General features: G+C 47.9%; 1 protein-coding gene across 4 annotated transcripts in view; it reads left to right on the forward strand.

The window, feature by feature from the left end:
* The window catches only part of CDH3 (cadherin 3), a 98,205-nt gene that overhangs the window by 39,583 nt on the left and 38,359 nt on the right, over window positions 1–20,263 (forward strand). Inside the window, exons 1-2 of one of the 4 annotated variants that reach the window (XM_032612461.1) lie at window positions 14,044–14,193; window positions 14,401–14,521. In XM_032612461.1, coding sequence (XP_032468352.1) covers window positions 14,134–14,193; window positions 14,401–14,521 — 181 coding nt within the window. In that variant the 5' untranslated portion in view covers window positions 14,044–14,133. Of the gene's footprint in view, window positions 1–14,043; window positions 14,306–14,400; window positions 14,522–20,263 lie in introns of those variants that run through there. The other 3 variants (XM_032612459.1, XM_032612462.1, XM_032612460.1) reach the window with 3 other exon arrangements.

Consider the following 20,263-nt stretch of genomic DNA (forward strand, 5'->3'; position numbering starts at 1 on the left):
AACAATTATTTTCCTTTCAATTCTCTTTTAGTCCTTCGAGGATAAAGTCTCCCTTTGATGTTGATATGTCTTTGATATCTAACACTTCATGATTTCCCTTTTTAAACAGAGCTGGTCCCAGGCTCAGCCCCCAGCAGGCAGTAATAACCAGCTAGAATTTAATGATGTTGTGTCTTATTTTCATTGTACTGATTTTTAAATCAGTTACCTTCTAGTCGTGGCAAGTGGTATTGGTTTCCCATTTGATGTACTGTAGTAATATTGCTTTTTAAAGTAAATTTTTAAAGTAAATTTGTTTAAATTAAAAGTGAGTTGATTTTATGAAAAATTTTAAGTATAGAATACTCATGGTATAAGGACCGGGCAAAAACAAAGATGATTCTTCAGTGACTGAAGTTTGGAGAAAATGGCTCTAGTAAATTCCATTTGCCATATATATATATACACATACACATATACATACACACACTACACATATGTAACAGCACAAATATGCTCTATTATAAATATATATTATATGTATACATATAAGAAGAATTTATATGTATAAGTTATATTGAGTATGTGTTTTATATGATATATATCACTTCAATAAATGTATATTAAAATAAATAAATAAATAAAAACAAATATCAACCCTCACTTGACTCCACACACACCTGCAGCTACACCCCATTTCCTTATTCCTGTTGAAAGAAATCCTGAAAAGAATTGTCAATACTATACACACTTCCTCACCTCTTACTCTTCTGTCTAATCCAGTCTGGTTTCTGGGTTGATTCTCCAGCGAAACTGTTCTCCCAATGACCTCAAACAGCCAAATTCAATGGACATATCTCTGACCACATCCTTCATGGCCTGCCAGCAGCATTTGATCCAGCTGACCACTTCTTTTCTGAAACCCTTTCTTCTGTTGATTTCAATCTTCTGGTTTTCCTTTGACAGGTCTTAGTCCCTACTGCTCCACCCAGACTTCAAATGTCAGAGTGCCTCGGGGCTAATCCTGTACCTTTAAGGATCATGTTTGGAGATACCCACATTAGTATCTCCAACCCAACCTAACCTCTTAGCACCAGATATAAATAGCCCATGGCCAACTCGACATCTGCACCCAGCAAGCTCACAGCTTCTCCAGCTTCACAGTCCAGGTGGAACTCTTGATTCCTCCTGCACCTGATTCTACCTCCCTAAATGGCACCACTGTCTATCCAAGCCCCAAACCTAAGAGAAGGCCTTGATTCCTCCTTTCTTCAATCTCAAAATCAGTCTCTCAGTAAGTCTTGTCAATTTCACCCCAAAGCTCTATCGAGAATCTGACCACTTTTCTGTATCTCCTCTGCAGTAGTCCTAGCCAGGTCCATTGTGTCTCATCTAGACATAGCACCAGCCTCCTCTCTTTTCCCTTACTTTCATTCCTCCTGCCCCCAATTCATTTTCATACAGCAGCCAGAAGGAATGTTATAAAATATAAATCAGGCCATATTCCTCCTCTGCTTAAAATTCTTCAATAGCTTCCTTTTTATCCTGGAATAAAAGACCACCTTCTGTGGCTATAGAATCCTATATGATATGTATCTCTCACCTGTTTCTTTACTCTCACCTCATCTCCCTTTCTCTGAAGACTCCCTCTGCTTCAGCCACACTGACTTCTCCTCTGTCCCTGGTTTCTAGAAGTTGCCTACCTCAGGACCTTTGCACATGCTGTTGCCTCTGCCTGGAATACTTTCTCCTAGCTTTTCCATGACTGGCTCCTTCTCAACCTTGGTCTTAGCTTCACTGTTGCCTCCTCAGAGCATCTGCCCTAACCAGTCTATCAAAAGTGGGTTTCCGGGGCTTCCCTGGTGGTGCAGTGGTTAAGAATCTGCCTGCTAGTTTTCACAGAACTAGAGTAAAAAATTTCACAATTTGTATGGAAACACAAAAGACCCCGAATAGCCAAGACAATCTTGAGAAAGAAAAACGGAGCTGGAGGAATCAGGCTCCCTGACTTCAGACTATACTACCAAGCTACAGTAATCAAGACAGTATGGTACTGGCACAAAAACAGAAATATAGATCAATGGAACAGGATAGAATGCCCAGAGATAAACCCATGCACATTTGGTCACTTTATCTTTGATAAAGGAGGCAAGAATATACAATGGAGAAAAGACAGCCTCTTCAATAAGTGGTGCTGGGAAAACTGTACAGCTACATGTAAAAGAATGAAATTAGAACACTCCCTAACACCATACACAAAAATAAACTCAAAATGGATTAAAGACCTAAATGTAAGGCCAGACACTATAAAACTCTTAAGAGGAAAACGTAGGCAGAACCCTCTATGACATAAATCACAGCAAGATCCTTTTTGACCCATCTCCTAGAGAAATGGAAATAAAAGCAAAAATAAACGAATGGGACCTAATGAAACTTAGAAGCTTTTGCACAGCAAAGAGACCATAAACAAGACGAAAAGACAACCCTCAGAATGGGAGAAAATATTTGCAAATGAAGCAACTGACAAAGGATTAATCTCCAAAATTTATAAGCAGCTTAAGCAACTCAATATCAAAAAAACAAACAACCCAATCCAAAAATGAGCAGAAGACCTAAATAGACATTTCTCTAAAGAAGATATACAGATTGCCAACAAGCACATGAAAGGATGCTCAACATCACTAATCATTAGAGAAATGAAAATCAAAACTACAATGAGGTATCACCTCACATCGGTCAGAATGGCCATCATCAAAAAATCTACAAACAATAAATGCTGGAGAGGATGTAGAGAAAAGGGAACCCTCTTGCACTATTGGTGGGAATGTAAATTGATACAGCTACTATGGAGAACAATATGGAGGTTCCTTAAAAAATGAAAAATAGAACTACCATACGACCCAGCAATCCCACTACTGGGCATATACCCTGAGAAAACCATAATTCAAAAAGAGTCATGTACCACAATGTTCATTGCAGCTCTATTTACAATACCCAGGACATGGAAGCAACCTAAGTGTCCATTGACAGATGAATGGATAAAGAAGATGTGGCACATATATACACTGGAATATTACTCAGCCATAAAAAGGAATGAAATTTAGTTATTTGTAGTGAGGTGGATGGACCTAGAGTCTGTCCTACAGAGTGAAGTAAGTCAGAAAGAGAAAAACAAATACCGTATGCTAACACATATATATGGAATCTTAAAAAAAAACAAAAAAAAAAAAACAAGGTTCTGAAGAACCTAGGGGCAGGACAGGAATAAAGACACAGACATAGAGAATGGACTTGACGACACGGGGAGGAGGAAGGGTAAGCTGGAACGAAGTGAGAGAGTGGCATGGACATATATACACTACCAAATGTAAAATAGATAGCTAGTGGGAAGCAGCCTCATAGCACAGGGAGATCAGCTCCGTGCTTTGTGACCACCTACAGGGATGGGATAGGGAGGGTGGGAGGGAGGCGCAAGAGGGAGGAGATATGGGGATATATGTATATGTATAGCTGATTCACTTTGTTATAAGGCAGAAACTAACACACCATTGTAAAGCAATTATACTCCAATAAAGATGTTAAAAAAAAAAAAAAAAAGAATCCGCCTGCCAATGCAGGGAACATGGGTTAGAGCCCTTGTCCAGGAAGATCCCACATGCCGTGGAGCAACTAAGCCCGAGTGCCACAACTACGGAGCCTGCGCTCTAGAGCTCACATGCCACAACTACTGAAGCCCGCGCACCTAGAGCCCATGCTCCACAAGAGAAGCCACTGCAGTGAGAAGCCCGCACACCGCAACGAAGAGTAGCCCCCGCTCACCACAACTAGAGAAAGCCCACGCGCAATAACGAAGACCCAACGCAGCCAAAAATAAATTAATATTTTTTTAAAAATGGGCTTCCCCGGTAACTATCTTATTGCTTTATTTTTTTTCTTCTTAGCACTTTCAATAGTCTGTAATTATCTTGTTTTCTTCTCTACATTTTTATTACAAAGTCCATGATATCAAGGATCTTGTCTATTTGATTCACCATTGCATTCTCAGTGCTCAGAATAGCATCTGACACGTAGTAGGCCCTCAGTAAATATTTCTTGAATGTAATGAGTGGAGAGGTAGGTGGGGCCTAGACCAAGCAGGACCTCGAGAGAGCATCTTGGGGAGGCATTTAGGGATTTTAATCAGAGATCCAAAGTGATCAGACTTGGCAGTTGTAAATGATCAGTCTGACAGAAGTGGGGAAAACAGATTGGAGGGTGATGAAGTAAAGCTCCTGCAGTAGTTCAGGAGAGAGATAATAGGGTTAAATGGAATAAGATGTACAAAGCACTTCGCATTTAACCATAAGGGATGAGAGGGGGATTACTATTACCAATATAGCAGGCAAGCAAGGATTGCTTGAATTTAATGACGGTAAAGTTAAGACTCCAGAGGTGGAGGGACTTTTGTATCTCCTGGAATCTTTGAATCTCTAATCTCTTCCTCCAGTGATAAATGCTAGAATTTCTTATCCTTATCGAGTTAATTTGACCTCTATTTTGGTAATTCATATGCATTCATATTTGCATTCTTCCACCTGTGTTCCTTCTTACCACCATCATCTGGGAGGGAAGAATTTCACGGAGAGAGCTTCTGACACTTCTCATTAGCTGTGTGACCTGGTAAATCACCTAATCTCTCTGAACTCAGTTTCATTTTCTGTGAAATGAGGACTCTGATATCTATTCTGTCCATCGTGAGGATCAGTGAATAACTGTACAGAAAATATTTTCACAATGCAAGAATAATTATTACTGTTATTTCACTCAGTAAATATTTATTAAGCACCTACTGTGTACCAGGCACTGTTTGTTGGTGCTGGGAATACAGCAGTGGCATGGGGGGAAGGGCAACGACAGAAGTCCATTCAGATTCTGAACATTTTGGATTTTGATTGTATTTTCCAAATTGGCAGATCACCTTGGGCCCCTGTTGAAAAATATAGATTGTTGGCCTGACCACAGTCTTGATCAGAATGGGGAAGGTAGAATGAGGGGAGGGTTAACTATCTCTCCGAAGTTATTCAGAAAGGACTGAAAATAAGAGATTAGGTGGATTAAATTGCCTCCCTTTTCCTTTTCCCAAATACTGATCACCACTCAGCAATTCTGCATACACATCTGTGGGTTTTTTTTGTTTGTTTCGTTTTATAATGAATGTTAACCCTCTTATTTATTTATTTATTTTTGGCTGCGTTGGGTCTTCGTTGCTGCACGAGGGCTTTCTCTAGTTGCAGCGAGGAGGGGCTACTCTTCTATGGGTGCACAGGTTTCTCATTGTGGTGGCTTCTCTTGTTGTGGAGCATGGACTCTAGGCGCGTGGGCTTTAGTAGTTGTGTACACGGGCTCAGTAGTTGTGGCTTGTGGGCTCTAGAGTGCAGGCTCAGTAGTTGTGGCACACAGGCTTAGTTGCTCCGCGGCATGTGGGATCTTCCTGGACCAGGGCTCGAACCCGTGTCCCCTGAATTGGCAGGTGGATTCTTAACCACTGCGCCAGCAGGGAAGCCCTACACATCTGTTTATATACTGAATTTTCCAAAACATTTCTAATAAGAAGTACCTTCAGATGGCTCCTGGGGAGGGCAAGTCCAAACATCAGAACCAGCCATGTGACCTTGAAGGAGAAGGCAGTGGAAGTACCAGAAAGCACTGTCCTTGGCGGTGTTTTTGTCTGCCACAGAGCTTGCTGTACAACTGATCTGGATCTTACTGTCCTCATCGCCAAAATGAGGTCAGGGTTTCATGACTACCAGTCCATGGAGGGGTGCTGGGTTAGCTGAATCAGAATCACCTAGGGAGCTTATTAAATCTCTAGATTCCTGGGCCTCATGGACTGGTGAGTCCGACTCAGTAGGGCCAGGATGGCGTCCATCACCTCCTCTATTTTATTTTATTTATTTATTTATTTATTTTGCGGTACGCAGGCCTCTCACCGCTGTGGCCTCTCCTGTTGCGGAGCACAGGCTCCGGACGCGCAGGCTTAGCGGCCATGGCCCACGGGCCCAGCCGCTCCGCGGCACGTGGGATCCTCCCGGACTGGGGCACGAACCCGTGTCCCCTGCATCAGCAGGCGGACTCCCAACCACTGTGCCACCAGGGAAGCCCACCTCCTCTATTTTTAATTAGCTTCCTGGCAGTTAATTTTTTTTTTTTTTTTTTTTTTTTTTTTTTTTTATGCGTTACGCGGGCCTCTCACTGTTGTGGCCTCTCCCGTTGCGGAGGACAGGCTCCGGACGCGCAGGCTCAGCGGCCATGGCTCACGGGCCCAGCCGCTCCGCGGCATGTGGGATCCTCCCAGACCGGGGCACGAACCCGTGTCCCCTGCATCGGCAGGCGGACTCTCAACCACTGCGCCACCAGGGAAGCCCCTGGCAGTTAATTTTTGATACGTATCCAGATTTGGTATCTCACTAGGGTAGATCAGACTCTCTGTGCTTCAGTTTTCTCATCTGTAAAATATAATCATTCCTCAGATGGTAGAATTAAATAAGCTAATTTACATAATGCGCTTAGAACAGTGTCTGTCCCATAGTAAGCACTGGGTAAGTTTTAACTGTTCTGTCAGTCAAGGTCCAGTCAGGAAGACAAACCACTGGGAGTATTTAAAGCAGAGGGAACTTAATGCAGAGGTGATGGAGAAGCTAAGAAGCCAAACAGGGGACAGTGATACAACCTAGAGATTAGGCAGCAAGAAGTCATCCACCCCTTAGCAGGAGAAAGAGAGGGAAATGGTGGTGTTTCCAGAGCCCAGAGTCTGGCAGAACCTGGACAGACAGCAGGAGCTGTAGCTGTAGATTAAACACAGCCATTATCAAACAGCTGAAGGAGGAGGCATACCCCGGCTTTTCCCTTTGTCCCACCCTCCAGTCTCCCACTAGTGCCTCCCATTGGCTGAACCCAGCAGGAAGTCATCTCTCAAGTGAGCCTGGGAAACTTCATCTGCAGAGATCACCCGTGCCTTTCAGGGGAAGTATGAAGAGTGTCTCTGAGGACAGATTATTATTATTTTGTTGTTATTATTTTCTTTAAGGTCTTTTTGAGCCCTACAGTTCTCAAAGTCTGTAGACCTTAACCACAGGGATTCAGGGCTTTGTGAGTGCTTATTGATTAATCGATTCTGTGCCTTCAGTGTATACACATACATAAATGCTTAGCCTCTTATCTCTGGAAACTGACAGCTTAGGCCTTGGCAAAAATTCACCGGTGCAGCGGAGCCCTGCCCGAGGTTCAAGGAAAGGGAAGGTATGTGGATCAGGTTTCTCTCTGGGGATCAGCTGCCTCAGCACCTTCAAGGATTCAAAAGTGATAGATGGGAAAGCTGGCCAGAGACATCACTGGGCAGAAAGGAGGGTCCCAGAAAGTTCAGGAACAGACATAAAGAAGTAAGACTGTGGAAGCATTTGTAGGGGCACTGGGCAGGGGAGGGGAGGAGCAGGAAATAGGGCCGCACCCAGTTTTAAGGATACTTCCTGGAAAAGATTGGAAAACACCCACTTGTCTTTGGGACATAACCCTGTAAGTGTGCTATGTGGGAGTGGAGCTCTGGGAATTTTGCTACCAAAAATGGGCAGAAAAGCTCTTTGTAAATATTTCTTGGAGGACCCAGAATTTAACCTTGGACCAGAGGCAAATATGTTTATTTTAAGAGGTTCTTAAAAGATCAGATATTGTGGAATTCTTCCTAATATACCAAAGACCTGCTCCCCAAGTTCATTCTTCCAGCAAACATTGATGAATAGTAGGTTGGAAACTGATTCAGGCAATGAGTTTCGGAGTGAGACAAAACTGGGTTGCACTGTGGCTTTGCCTCTGTCCTAGCAGTGTGGCCTTGGGCAAGGGATTTAACTTCAGTTTCCTTGTCTGTGAAAAGGGAACTAGCGTGTAGAGTTGAGAGGATGAGAGTGAGATCATGCATGAAAATACTTAGAGTCTGAATCCAGAGTGTGCTAGTAGTTCATTTTATTATGACTTGTATTATTTGTATGACACTTGGCAAAACACTTTGCTGCCTATTAGCTCATTGGATTTCACATCAGCTCTGTGAGGTGGGTCAGGGAACCCACATTGATTTTGTGTCTACTCTGCTTCTAGCACCGTGCCAGATCCTTAACAGTTATTATCTTCTTGATTTCACTCAGTCAATACATATTTCAGTATCTATTTTATGCCAGGCTGTTCCGTGTACTGGGGGTACAGCAATGAACAAAGCAGACAAAAATCCCTGCCTCTCAGGTAGGATACACTCAGTGAGGGGAGAGCGACAATAAATACAATTTAATGAATACTTAGGTTCACTATGTTCCAAAGTGCTTTACAGATATTAACCCATAACCTATGAGGAAGGTATTGTTATGCTTATCCCATTTTACAGTTGAGGATACTGAGGCACAAGGGAGTTGAAAGTCACTTGGCCAAGGTCTCACAGCTTGGAAGAGCTGCATTAATGATTCAAAGCCAGACAGTGTGACTCCAGAGTCCTTGCTCTTAATCATTACCGTATGTTGCCTTCCCCCACCCCCAAAAAAATATATATGTATACTAATAGATTAGTGCTATTAAGTGCTATGAGTGCTATGAAAAAAAATAAAGCAGGGGAAAGAGGGTGATGAGAGAGGGCTCTCTATGTAGGGAGGTCAGGGAAGGCCTCTCAGAGGGGCCACATTTGAGCAGAGACCTGAAGGAGTGAGGGAGAAAGGCGGGTGGACATCTGGGCAAGGGCGATCCAGGCAGAGGGAAGCACTGTGCAAAGGCCCACACTTGGTGTGTTCGGAGAACCACAGGGAGGCCAGTGCTGAGAAAGCAGAGAGAGCAAGTGGTAGCAGATGAGTCAGAGTGAAAGACGGCGCAGGCTGAGCCGCTGGAAGGATGCAGTTGCCTTTGGCTGAGATGGAAAGACTGTGGGAGGAGCACAATTGCAGAGGAAGGTCAGTTCAGTTTGGGATAATTCTCACCGTCACTCACCAAATAGGAATTACTCATTCCAGAGGACTTTGAGAGATGAAAGAGCTCACCCCAGATCACCCAGGCAGTTTAGAGGCAAGATTCAGACATAGGTCTGCCAACCCTAACTTAAATGCCACAGGCCTTTGGTTGGTAGGGTGCTGTGGGGAAATCTGCAGAGGTGATACTCTGTTCATCCTGATCCCTGACCCCAGGAGCTTTCAAGGAGGGGGAAAGAGGTACTGGAGAGTGAGGCGGAAGGACACTCAGATGAAAGTAACAATGCCAGAGATCCCACAAGACAGTAAGTAGCACGTGTTTAAATGTGAACTGCAGACAAGAAGCACAGGGAAGGTGCACTTCTTTCTGAAAAAGCAAAATGAGTGAAAGAGTCCCAGCCCTGTCTGGGTGGAAGGCATCAGGGACGGGATGAACATCTGTGTTGAAAAAGGCCATGCTCTGGCGGAGATGGGAAGGCCCCCAGAGGTTCAGGGTTCTCCCTGGGCACGTCTTTCTCCACAAATAGATGCTTTTCCATTATGACAAAGGTATATACCAGGCAGGACGCCTCCCCTGGACCCGTGTCTCCAACCACAGCCTCCTCAACATGCCACTACTGGGCATCTCTGAACACGTCCCAGCTTGAAGTCCCGATTTTCCCCTAATCCCAAACTTGCTCTACCTGCAATGAGATTCCAAGAAGCTAACCCTGAGACAAGGATTCATGTACCTGAGTGACTTATTAAATTTGGAAGGGCTCCCAGGAGGAACTGGTGAGGGAGTGGAGAAGCAAGATAAAGAAGGCAAGAAGCCAAGCAAGGGTGTGATTTCAGACCAAGTCCCTGGAGGGTAGCTTCAGCCTGATCCAGCAGGGGATGCTGGATGTAAGTTACCCCTGGGAGTTTGGGGGGAGGCGGGCCGGCGCTCAGCTTCCACATTCCAGCACCACTTGGTCATTGGCTAAGGGCTGGGAAAGTGAACTCCTGGGCACTTCCTTGCAAGGGCAAAGGGACCCCAGTAGCTGATGGGCAAGCCTCTGGCCCTTCACATGTACAGGCTGCTGGGAGAATCAGCACACAGAAGCCAAACAAGGGGAGTTCAGAAACCAACAAAGGGATCCCGGGGGATCTGAGCAGTGCCCTGACAGTGTCCACTACATGTGCCTTACCCATGTCAGGAAATGGTATTGCCATCCTGCTGGTTACTCAGGCCCCAAACCCTGGAGTCATCCTTGATCTGCTCTGTCTCACACCCCCATCCAATCCTTTAGCCAATCTCGTTGGCAATACCTTCAAAATATACCCAGAGTCTGATCACTTTTTTAAAGTAACTTTTAAAAATTGTGGTAAAGTCCACATAACATACAGTTCAGTGGCATAAAGTACATTCACATTTTTGTGCAACCATCACCATCACCCATCCACAGAACTCTTTCCATCTTGCAAAACTGAAACTCTGTACCTATTAAGCGTTTTGTTTATCCATTCATTTGTCAGTGGACACTTGGGTTGCTTCCACCTCTTGACTGTTGTGAATAATGCTGCTACGAACATAGATGTATTATACAAATATCTGTTAGAGTCCCTACACTCAATTCTTTTGGGTATATACCTAGAAATGGAATTGCTGGGTCATATGGCAATTCTATTTTTAATTTGTTTCAGTAGCTGTTTTACTGTTTTCCATAGTGGCTGCACCAGTTGACATTCCCACTGACAGTGCACAAGTGTTTCAACGTCTGCACATCCTCACCAACACTTTTTATTTTGTTTGTTTTAGTCTGATCGTTTCTTACCCCTTCCACAATGACCACCCTGAACCAAGCCATTTCAGTTTTTGCCTGGCTTATTGCAGTGGGATCCCAACTGACCTCACTGTTTCTGCCCTCATCTCCTGTAGTCTTCTCAACACCATTCCTCTACTCACAGCCTCCAGTGCCTTCCTCCCCTCCTGCTCAGGGTAAAAGGCAAAGTTTTTACAATAGCCTATGAGGCTGTACAAGATTTGTTCCTCACCCTCCCAAATCTGACTCATTTCTTACTTGCTCACTCCACTCCAGCCACATTGCCTTTTTTTTTTTTTTCTCCTGTCCCAAGTAATCTACTGTCTCAGGGCCTTTGCCTTATTTTCTCTGCTTGGAATACTCCTTCTTCAGATATGCTTAATGTAATTTTCTCCCTCACTTCCTTCAGGTTTTATTCATTTCTCAAGGAGGCCTCTGGGCTTTCCCCATTGTTCATCAGCCCTTCCTCCATTTTCTGCCTTTCTCCTCTCTGCCCTGTGCCTGGGAAGATGACCCCTACAAACACCACCACCTGGGCTTTCTTGCCCTCAGGCTTCTGCGTGGGTTTGGTCCATGGCAGGCAATGCCAGAAGATGAAGGGTGAAAGGAGAGAGATGTTGAGTTATTTTCCCCCCCACATCCTTCCTGCTCTGCTCTGGGCAGTGGCCTGTCCCTCCTGGACCACAGCTGCATTTGGGAGGGGTGGTCCTCCGCTTCAGCTCTCCAGCTCCCCCTCCCCTCCAGCCCCCCACTCCCAATGATACCGTTTCCTCCCTTTGCCCTCCAGTCCTCCAAGTTGTAACTGCTTCTCTGCTTGCTGCTGATCTCCGGACCTCCTACACCCCTAGAACCATCCGTGCTGGATTCTGTCTCCCACTAGACCCTGACCTAAACACCTTCTAGATTATGTTATTTACAGTTTCCAGCCTACCTTCTGTTCCGTGAATTGGCACTTCCCATTCTGTTCTTCTGCACACATTATCTAACATGCTATATAGTTACTTATTTAGTTTCCTTGAACCCTCACACTCTGTGATGGACGGTCCAAGGATGCAGGGATGTTTGCTTCGTTCACTGTTGTATCTCCAGTGCTTGGCACACAACATGCTATCAGCAAATATCTCTTAAATGAATGAATGAATGGCCGACCGACTAAGGGAGCTGCAGAGAAGACAGCAATGTGGTCCAAGGTGCAGGCAGAAGAGCTGACTCTCAATTTCTCCTCTCCCCTCCCCGCCCCCACCCGGAATGCTGAGTGCCCTGGAAGGAGGCGGAAATGAGCGTGTTCTACTGCCCTCCAGCCAGGTGTTTACTTAATTAGGACCTGTATCCCGACGCACGTTGATGTTTAACTGTCCGCCTAATGACTGCATTTGGTTCCCGACGGGCGCAAAGGAACCTGCGGGGTGAGGATAGGCGGGGCCACCAGGTACTGTCTGGGGCCGGCGCAGCCTCGAAAAGCCTCTAAGCGGGTATCTAACCTCCCCTCGGGCACGGAAAGCGCCCCCTGCGGGAGGGCGAGGCGAGGGGGTTGGAGCTCAGTTAGCCTCGGGCTTCTCCTGCGCGTCGTGCATCCCTAACCCCCAGCTGCCGGGACCACAGGCGGGATAACGGAGCGCTCCCCTGATACCAGATGCCAATTGCTCGCTTTACCATCAGCCGTGAAATTGAAGGATTACAGCGTTTCTCATTCTCTTAGTTTGGGGAACGTGAGGGTGCTATAGAGGAAAGAAACGGCTCGTGAGGCGGAGGACAAATGAGCTGGATCCTAAAGCAATAATACCAGGCAACATTTGGGCGCTTGCTCTGTGCCAAGTGCTGAGTTTAGCGTTTTAAACGTGCTAATTTAATCCTCTTCTATATGTATTAATTCATTCAATCCTAGTACTTTATAGAGGGCAGATATCATAATAGCCCCCACTAGATGCATGCGGAACTGAGGCTCAGAGGGGTTATTTCGCTAGCCTGAGGTCACAGCGCTAATAAGTGATGGAATCCGGGTTTGAACGCAGGCGGTGCGGCCCCAGAGCCCATGGTCGGCTAGAGAGAGGACTCCCACGATCGCAAGGCAAACTGTCCTCTTAGCCGCAGGCCTGGTGGTGGGAAGGACAGGCAGGCTTCCAGGCTAGCCCTTGAGAGCCAAAAACTCTATAATTAGAGACTCTAGTCTCCTCCTCAAACCCCTAAATCTAAGATGGGTAGGAGGAAGGAACGTGTTGAGGAGTCAGCCTGAGATTCTCAAGACAGCTAGGGAAGGTGGGGAGGCCTCAGGGAACAGGAGGTTGTGACTGGCTGGGAAAACTCATTTCGGTGGGCAGAGGGCGTGCAGTGTGGAGCGACTGAGTTTCAGGACTGTTTCAGGGCCCGGGGCCCACTTGCGTGCCGCCACGGGTAAAGCACTTCGGGTCTGAAGTAGAGGAACGAATCCCAGCTCCGTCGCATGTCCCCCAGTAAGGATACAGAAGAGCTGCTTCGTAGGGAGACTCGCAGCCAGCAGTTTTTACTTAGATTATAGTAGGTATTTTAGACCAATAAAAACAGTCGCGATTTTCAAAATGCCTTTATTTGCATTTTACAAAACTTGAGACGTTGTTAATTATTTATATCCTACGTGGGGGGTGGGAAGCTTGCTGGAGGTGATAGGGCTAATAACCACCCCTCTACCTCGCACCTTTTGGCGTCATCACGGCTTCGATCTCTGGGATCTTCTCTCCCAGCCTCCTTTTGTTCGGCTGTGTCAGGGAAGTAATGAGTTTTCCGCAAGTTGTAGCAGATTCTGTAACACCGTCCCTCGGGACCTCACTGCCAGTTTTAAACACTCGGAGTCCTGGGGGCAGGCTGATGTGGGAGGTGGGGAAAGAGGCAGGAGGTACCCGCCCGCCCCCCGCTGTAGCCGGGTGTGGGGCGGACACACCCGGCCCCCATCAAAGCTTTGGGTAACAGAGAGCCTCGGGGGAGCATGAATGGGGCGCCTTTGTTTCCAGTCGGGTTCAGAGGCATCTCCACTTTCTTTTCCACAAGGCACAGAAACAATTTTCTTCGTGTGCGGCGGGGAGTGGGTTGCCTTTTTTTTTTCCCCCTCGAACCCAGAATCTGCGAGACAGGGCCTGGGTCTCTGCCGGGAGCAACTCCGGAAAACCCGAGAAAACGCAGGAGGGGCGCGGGAGAGGACAGTGCGGGGGGGCACTTCGGGGTGCCTCCACAGAGCCAGCCCCGGCCCCACCTGCGAGGAGGCGGGACCTTGCGGCGCTGGACCAATCAGCACCTACCTGCGCTCACCTGGCCCCCCCACCCCACCCCGGCTCCCGAGAGCCGCGGTTCTCAAAGGGACGCGCTGAGCTTAGCGGAGCACTAACCCGCAGTCGCGGCAGCTTTTCACCCCACTCTCTCCAGCCATGGGGCTCCCTAGTGGGCCTCTCGCGTCCCTCCTCCTCCGCTTCTTCCTCTTACTCCAGGTACTCCATTGCCTTGCCTGACCCCTGCCGGGACGTTCCTCAGAGAGCAGGCGGGGTCCGCACGCGGCGGTGGCGTCGGGGAGAGAGCCGGACTGGGCTGCCTGGGGCCAAGGTTGTCCGGGAAAGCCTGTGAGGACTCCCCGGGATGGGTATGAAGGGCCGGGCACGCCTGTGACCCAGCCTCCCTCTTTCCCCCTCTTCCCTTAGGCACAGGTTTACTGGCTGCCGCGCGCGGCCTCCGAGCCGTGCCGGGCAGGCTTCGGGGAAGCTGAAGTGACCTTGGAGGCGCGACGCGCGGAGCTGGAGCGGAGCCGGGCGCGGGGGAATGGTAAGACCCACCCCCCACGGGGGCCCGCCTGGCGGAACTTCGAGGCGGGGGCTGCGCTGAGGGTGTCCGGGCTGCGGCGGGGGGCTCCTGGCGCCTCCTCAGGTGCGGGGGAGGCGTAGAAAGCATCCCCGGGGCTGGAATGGGGGTGGGCGTATGGAGAGAAAGGCCGGAGAGCATAGCGCCCTCTGACGTCCAGCCCCTCCTTGCCCCTCTGCGGCGGCCTACCCGGACCCCTTCCTTCGGGGTGCGGGGCGGCTGAGCCGCTCACCCAGCCCGGACGTGGGAAGCTCTCCCCTGCTGGCCCCAGCGGAGGAATGCGCCTTCCACATTCCTCCCGCAACCCCCGCGCAGGTGTGGGGATGAGCCGTGCCCCGGGCAGCCCCCTTCGCCCCTCTCGGGCCCCCTTTGTGTTCCGTGCTTTGTGTCTCCGACTGACAGACCAGGTCTGTTTCTCTTCTTCGCGCTCCCTTCCCCCGCCCCCCTTCTTGCTCGGCAGCTGGAATGCACTCTTAACCCTGCCCTTCCCGGAGGGCCCGCGCCCCTGCAGCCTGCCTGAAAACTGGGCTTGGCACACCTGGACTGGGGCCATCACGCACTGGGCACACCCCCCGACCCCCAGTGTATTGGAACTGAAATGTTAGGGCCCTTGAGGGAGGTGGGGGTCGAGGAGCCAGAAGGTCTTGAGCTGTAGGGGCAGTGGGTGGGGGATCAAAGCACATTTTTGATCTCACAGTTTCTTCTACGGTTTAAAAACTTGAGGGGGTGGGGTTTACTTTGGTGCTCAGAACCAGTGTGTTATGAGATCCAGGCAGCTGACGGCTGATGGGGGCGTCTCTCCCTCCATCCAGGGCAGTGCGGGTTCCTCCACCGGATCAAACCCAAGTTCTTAAACAAAGGTGTGTCCCAGGATCCTTGGGTGAGCTTCCAGAGGATCCTTAACCTGTGAAATTGTTTAAGAACTTGTATGCATTTTTCTGGGTAGGGGATCTAAAGTTTAAACATTTCAAAGCAATTTAAAAACCTGTGCCACCTAGCATTTTTCTAATGCCCCCATCAGCATACCCCTCACCCCAGGTACAAATTCCCACAGCTTGAATGTGCGCGAGAGCTGCCTAGGGCGCAGAATGGCTCTCCTTTGTTTCTCCAAAAGAGGAGTGGGGGCCTTGAGTTCTGTAGAAGCCTTTATTTCTTCTTTTTCCCCCAAATAACTCTGCCTATTGAGAAAACAATTAACACCCAGGCCAGGCCAAGCTCCTTAAACTCTTGGCTGTAGGGGAGCTGAGGAGAAGCAGTAAGAGGCCATGCCTCATAAGCTTTAAATTCTTGCACATGGGTTTATTACTGACTGGCTAACAAACTGCAACTCAGCCAACCTGTAAAAATGTTAACTTGGGCAGGGCCCCAAATCCAATTCCGGCTCCCTGAGGAAGCTTTATTGCTAACCAGACTTCTGCCAAATCTGTACACCCTCCCCCTCATTGTCAAGTTTTCCGACTACAGTCTGGGAGAGCAGGCTGTGGCTCTGAGTGTTGTCTGTGCCTTATCTTTCTTACTGAAGCAAGAAATATCAGATTAACTGTCACTTCACTAAGCTTGAGGTTCTTGGTGGGGGGAAACAGCGATCAGGTTTTCGATTTCACGGTCCAGTTGGCAAGTGCTTCTCGGTGACGTCAGGCATTTTAAACCTTTTGAGAAAATTCTGCTTTCTTGGATGTCTGGTTTATGGCTGTGAAAATGGTGGGTTCACGCCAGGAGCACACCTAGGTTATAAAACAAAACGTGGGTTAATGTGCTTGGCTGACCTTGAGTGCAGCTCCCTGCAACGTGCCGAGTTCTTAGAGCAGTCTTCCTGTGAAATGGGATGCTGCCTTTTTAAATAAAAGCAAGTTTCTGGGGGGCTTCCCTGGTGGCGCAGTGGTTGAGAGTCCGCCTGCCGATGCAGGGGACGCGGGTTCATGCCCCGGTCCGGGAAAATCCCACATGCCACGGAGCGGCTGGGCCCGTGAGCCATGGCCGCTGAGCCTGCGCGTCCGGAGCCTGTGCTTCACAACGGGAGAGGCCACAACAGTGAGAGGCCCGCGTACCACAAAAAAAAAAAAAAAAAAAAAAAAAATCAAGTTTCTGGGCCCAATTTGTCCCAATAAATTGGGACTGCCCGGCAAAAAATAGTGGTATTTCTCCCCTTAGTCCTCAGCAGCTGACCTCTTTTCTACCTCCACCCCACTTCCCTGTCCTCCATACACAGGAGCCCCAGCCTGGATCCAGCCATGTTGAAAGGGTTGTCCTGAGGGTACATACAAACTCTCAAGTTTGGCCAAGCAGACAACAGTTTCCCTATAGCTAAGGAACAGTTGCCCTTGTTCGCCCCTGGGTTATGAATTTCACAGGTGTCTATGAAGTTGAGCTCAAAGAAATTATGTGATATAGTTAATACCTTGTTCGTATGTGCACTTTCCTCTTCAAAGCATTTGCACAACTCTGAACTTGCTTTATCCTCCTGACGTTCTCTTGAAGCTGGTGATGTACATTTAAACAACTTGAGCTCTTAATCCCAGAGTTGGGACTTCAGAAACCCTGTAGCCCAGCCCTGCTGGAGGTTTTAGAGGTGGAGAAACACAGGAACAGCTTAATGGATTCAATTCCCTAGGCTAAACTAGTGAGTTTCCTTGAGTGTCACAGACATGACTTTTACCTCTAGGTTTGTGCCCAGGACCTGGTGCTTAATAGGTCCCAGTAGGTATTTGTGTGAATTATGACAATCTTGTGAAGTTCTGCCCATTTTACAGATGAAACCTCAGTGGTTATGGCTTCCCCAAAGTCATCTCTGCAGTGACCAGATGTGACTTGAATGGAAGTTTCTGACTCCCAAGTTCCATGGCATTTTTTTACCACCGGAAAGTAGGAGGTGGATGAAATGAAGAAGTGGAATGTTGGAGCACCAAATCCCACCAGTAGCAACCCCCTACCCCAAGAGCGCTTAGTCATTTATTCCTTTTCATCCTAGGGTTTTCCAGAAACATTCCTGCAGGGGAAACCAGCTTGCATACAGTCTCTTAAGTGTCCTAGTGATGGGGGCTTGGGGCAGGTGAAGCCAGGCTTGCCTAGACCAAGAGTGAGAGGTTAATCTGGAAGGAGGTAGAGCAGGAATGTTCCCCCACCCCAACTCCACAGTCTGGGGTCTGCCTTCAAGTGTGGTCTAGAAGCAAAGACAAAGGAGAGGTGGGAGGAAGGAGCTTTCGTGGTATTAGTGCAGTGATTTAAGTGAGTGACCTAAAGTGGTCTATACATCCTTCATGGAGAACAGTTGAGAGAAGCAGCTTAATTACAGAAAAAGAAATCCAGTCCTTCATTATGGCCCCCTCTGCAGGTTCAACTCACCCTTAGTCAGCATTTGGGTAAGATTAAAGCTAACCCTCATTAGCTTTGGTAGAAAACTTCAAAGTTCAGTAATAAATCTGACTGAGCAGGAGTTAACTTCAAGATGGTTTTGCTTATTTCAACTCGTGTAAAAATTGCCCTTTGTTTTGGAGCTCCCATTCCGGGCTATGCCCTCTATTTACATTTTATTTTTTCAGCAAACATATATTTAGCATCTGCATGTATCAGGCACTATTCTAGGATGGCGGCTAAAACAATGAACAAAACTAAGACCTTGCTCTAGTGGAGCTGACTGTCTAATATTAGTTACTTTTTATGCTTATAAGAGCCTTGCGGCGCAGGTGATGGTAACTCCCACTCAGCTGTAAAACGAGGGTAAGAAACTTGGTGTGAGGTCACTGGGGCAGTCAGCAGTAAGACTGGGGCAGTCAGCAGTAAGGCCGGGGCAGTCCATGGTGCCCAATAAATCTGCCTCTGTGGAATGAATATTTGGGAACTGGGGCTTCCAGCCCACCCAGCTGCCTTCCTGGCTTAGCAGCTGAGTAGAGTTGGTTGCCGAAGCCCGACGTACATCACTGTTAGCTGGTGTCTGGGGAGCAGGTCTCAAACCTCTAGTCTCTCTTCTCATCTCCTCACATGGCACTCTGTTCCTAGGTTACCCGTGCAGGGTGCCCTCACCTCCCTGCTGTGTGAGGAAAGCATGGCTTACCGTGAGCAATGAGTCTCTAGGAAACGATAGCTCTGCAAAGCATTTGGAGGATGATGGAGGAGGGGGAAGGACAGAAGGGCCTGTCTCCCCAAATCAGTGGAGGTTTCGGTCCTGAGGCTGAATGGTCTCCATGCAAAGAACCACCGTTATTGAAGAATAACACACGTGGAAGAAAATGTCCAGATGATAAGTGTATATACAGCTCGATGAACATCACACACTTAAACACCCATGTACCTAGCACACATGTCAAGAAACAGCATTATCAGCACCTCAAATGCCACTTCCCTCCCCATCTTTACCCTCCCCCAAGAAAACCACTATCTGGACTTCAAATACCATGGATTGATTTGCCTGTATTTGAACTTTATGTAAAAGAATCACACAGAATATCCTCTTGGATCTGGCTTCTTTCACTGCACATTGTGAGATTCTTGCACGGTTCTGGATGTAGTTGTGGTCGATTGTCATTCTTCTATAGTTTCCATCATGTGACCATCCACACTTCGGCTGTTGATGGGCGTTTGAGGAGTTTCCATTTTTTTGGCTGTTACAGCTAGTGCTGCCGTGAACACCATTGTGCAAGGGAAACTGCGTAGGCGGATCGGTTAGGTACATCCCTGGGAGCGTAATTGCTGGGTTAACTGAGGATTACCTGGGGATCTCAGTACTGTGGCCGAGTACTGAGAAGTCAGCTTTTCTGTGTCTTGAAGTAGCTGAGTCTCTTCTGGACTCTACCTCTCCCAACAGTCTCCTTACCAGACCCATCCCTTCTGGCTTCTTGCTTCCCACCTGGCCCTGTGCTAAGAGACAGCAATTTTTTATTAGGTAGCTGGCCACGTCCTTTGTTTGGGGGGAGAAGTCCTTCCCTTCATTTGTCCTTAAGCTAATGCTTGTTACTTTCCCTAAAGTAGAAAGGGAATCTGGAAAGGGCCGTGAATTTCTAAGGTGAGAACTTCTTCATGGGTGGAGATTTTTTATCCTGGCTGGTGTGTGGCTGGGCAGCAGCCTCCTCATATGGCCAAGGTGGTCGAATGCAGCTCCTTCCTCATTATAGAGGCAGTGAGGTGTCTGAGACTCAAGGCCAAGCTGACTGGTCATTCAGCCAACAAACGTCTGAGTACCTACTGGGCGCTTGAAGTTGAGAGGCAGGCAAGGCCCACAGCTCCTCAACCTCAGTGAGCTCCGTGACCACAGGAGGAAGCAAATCAGTCACCAGGCAATTTTACTAGTGAATCCTTCACTCAGCTGGTATCTATTGAGCACCTACCAAGTGTCAGGTACTGTTCTAGGTGCCGGGGATACATTAGTGAGCAAAACATGCACAAAACCCAGGCTTGTGGGCCATTCGCCTGCTAGTGGAGGGAGATGGACAAAATAAGTAATATATGCATGTAATCAAGTGGGAGGAAAAATATAGAGTCACATAGGAAGGGCTGCTGACATGTTCTTGGAGGTGGGGGGCACGTGGTGGAAGTGTTATCCAAGCCAGAGGCTGGGGAAGGGGTTGGGACATGAGAGGTGGCAGGGAGTGTTCCTGCCAACGGAACAGCATATGGGGTCCAAGAACTTAAATATGTTTAGTTTGGCTGGACCATGGAGTGTAAGGTGGGGAGCAACAGAAGGGAAGTAGGCAGGGTCCAGTCCAGCTCGGA

This window comes from Phocoena sinus, chromosome 19 (assembly GCF_008692025.1).
Source record: "Phocoena sinus isolate mPhoSin1 chromosome 19, mPhoSin1.pri, whole genome shotgun sequence".
In the NCBI taxonomy this organism is placed as follows: Eukaryota; Metazoa; Chordata; class Mammalia; order Artiodactyla; family Phocoenidae; genus Phocoena; species Phocoena sinus.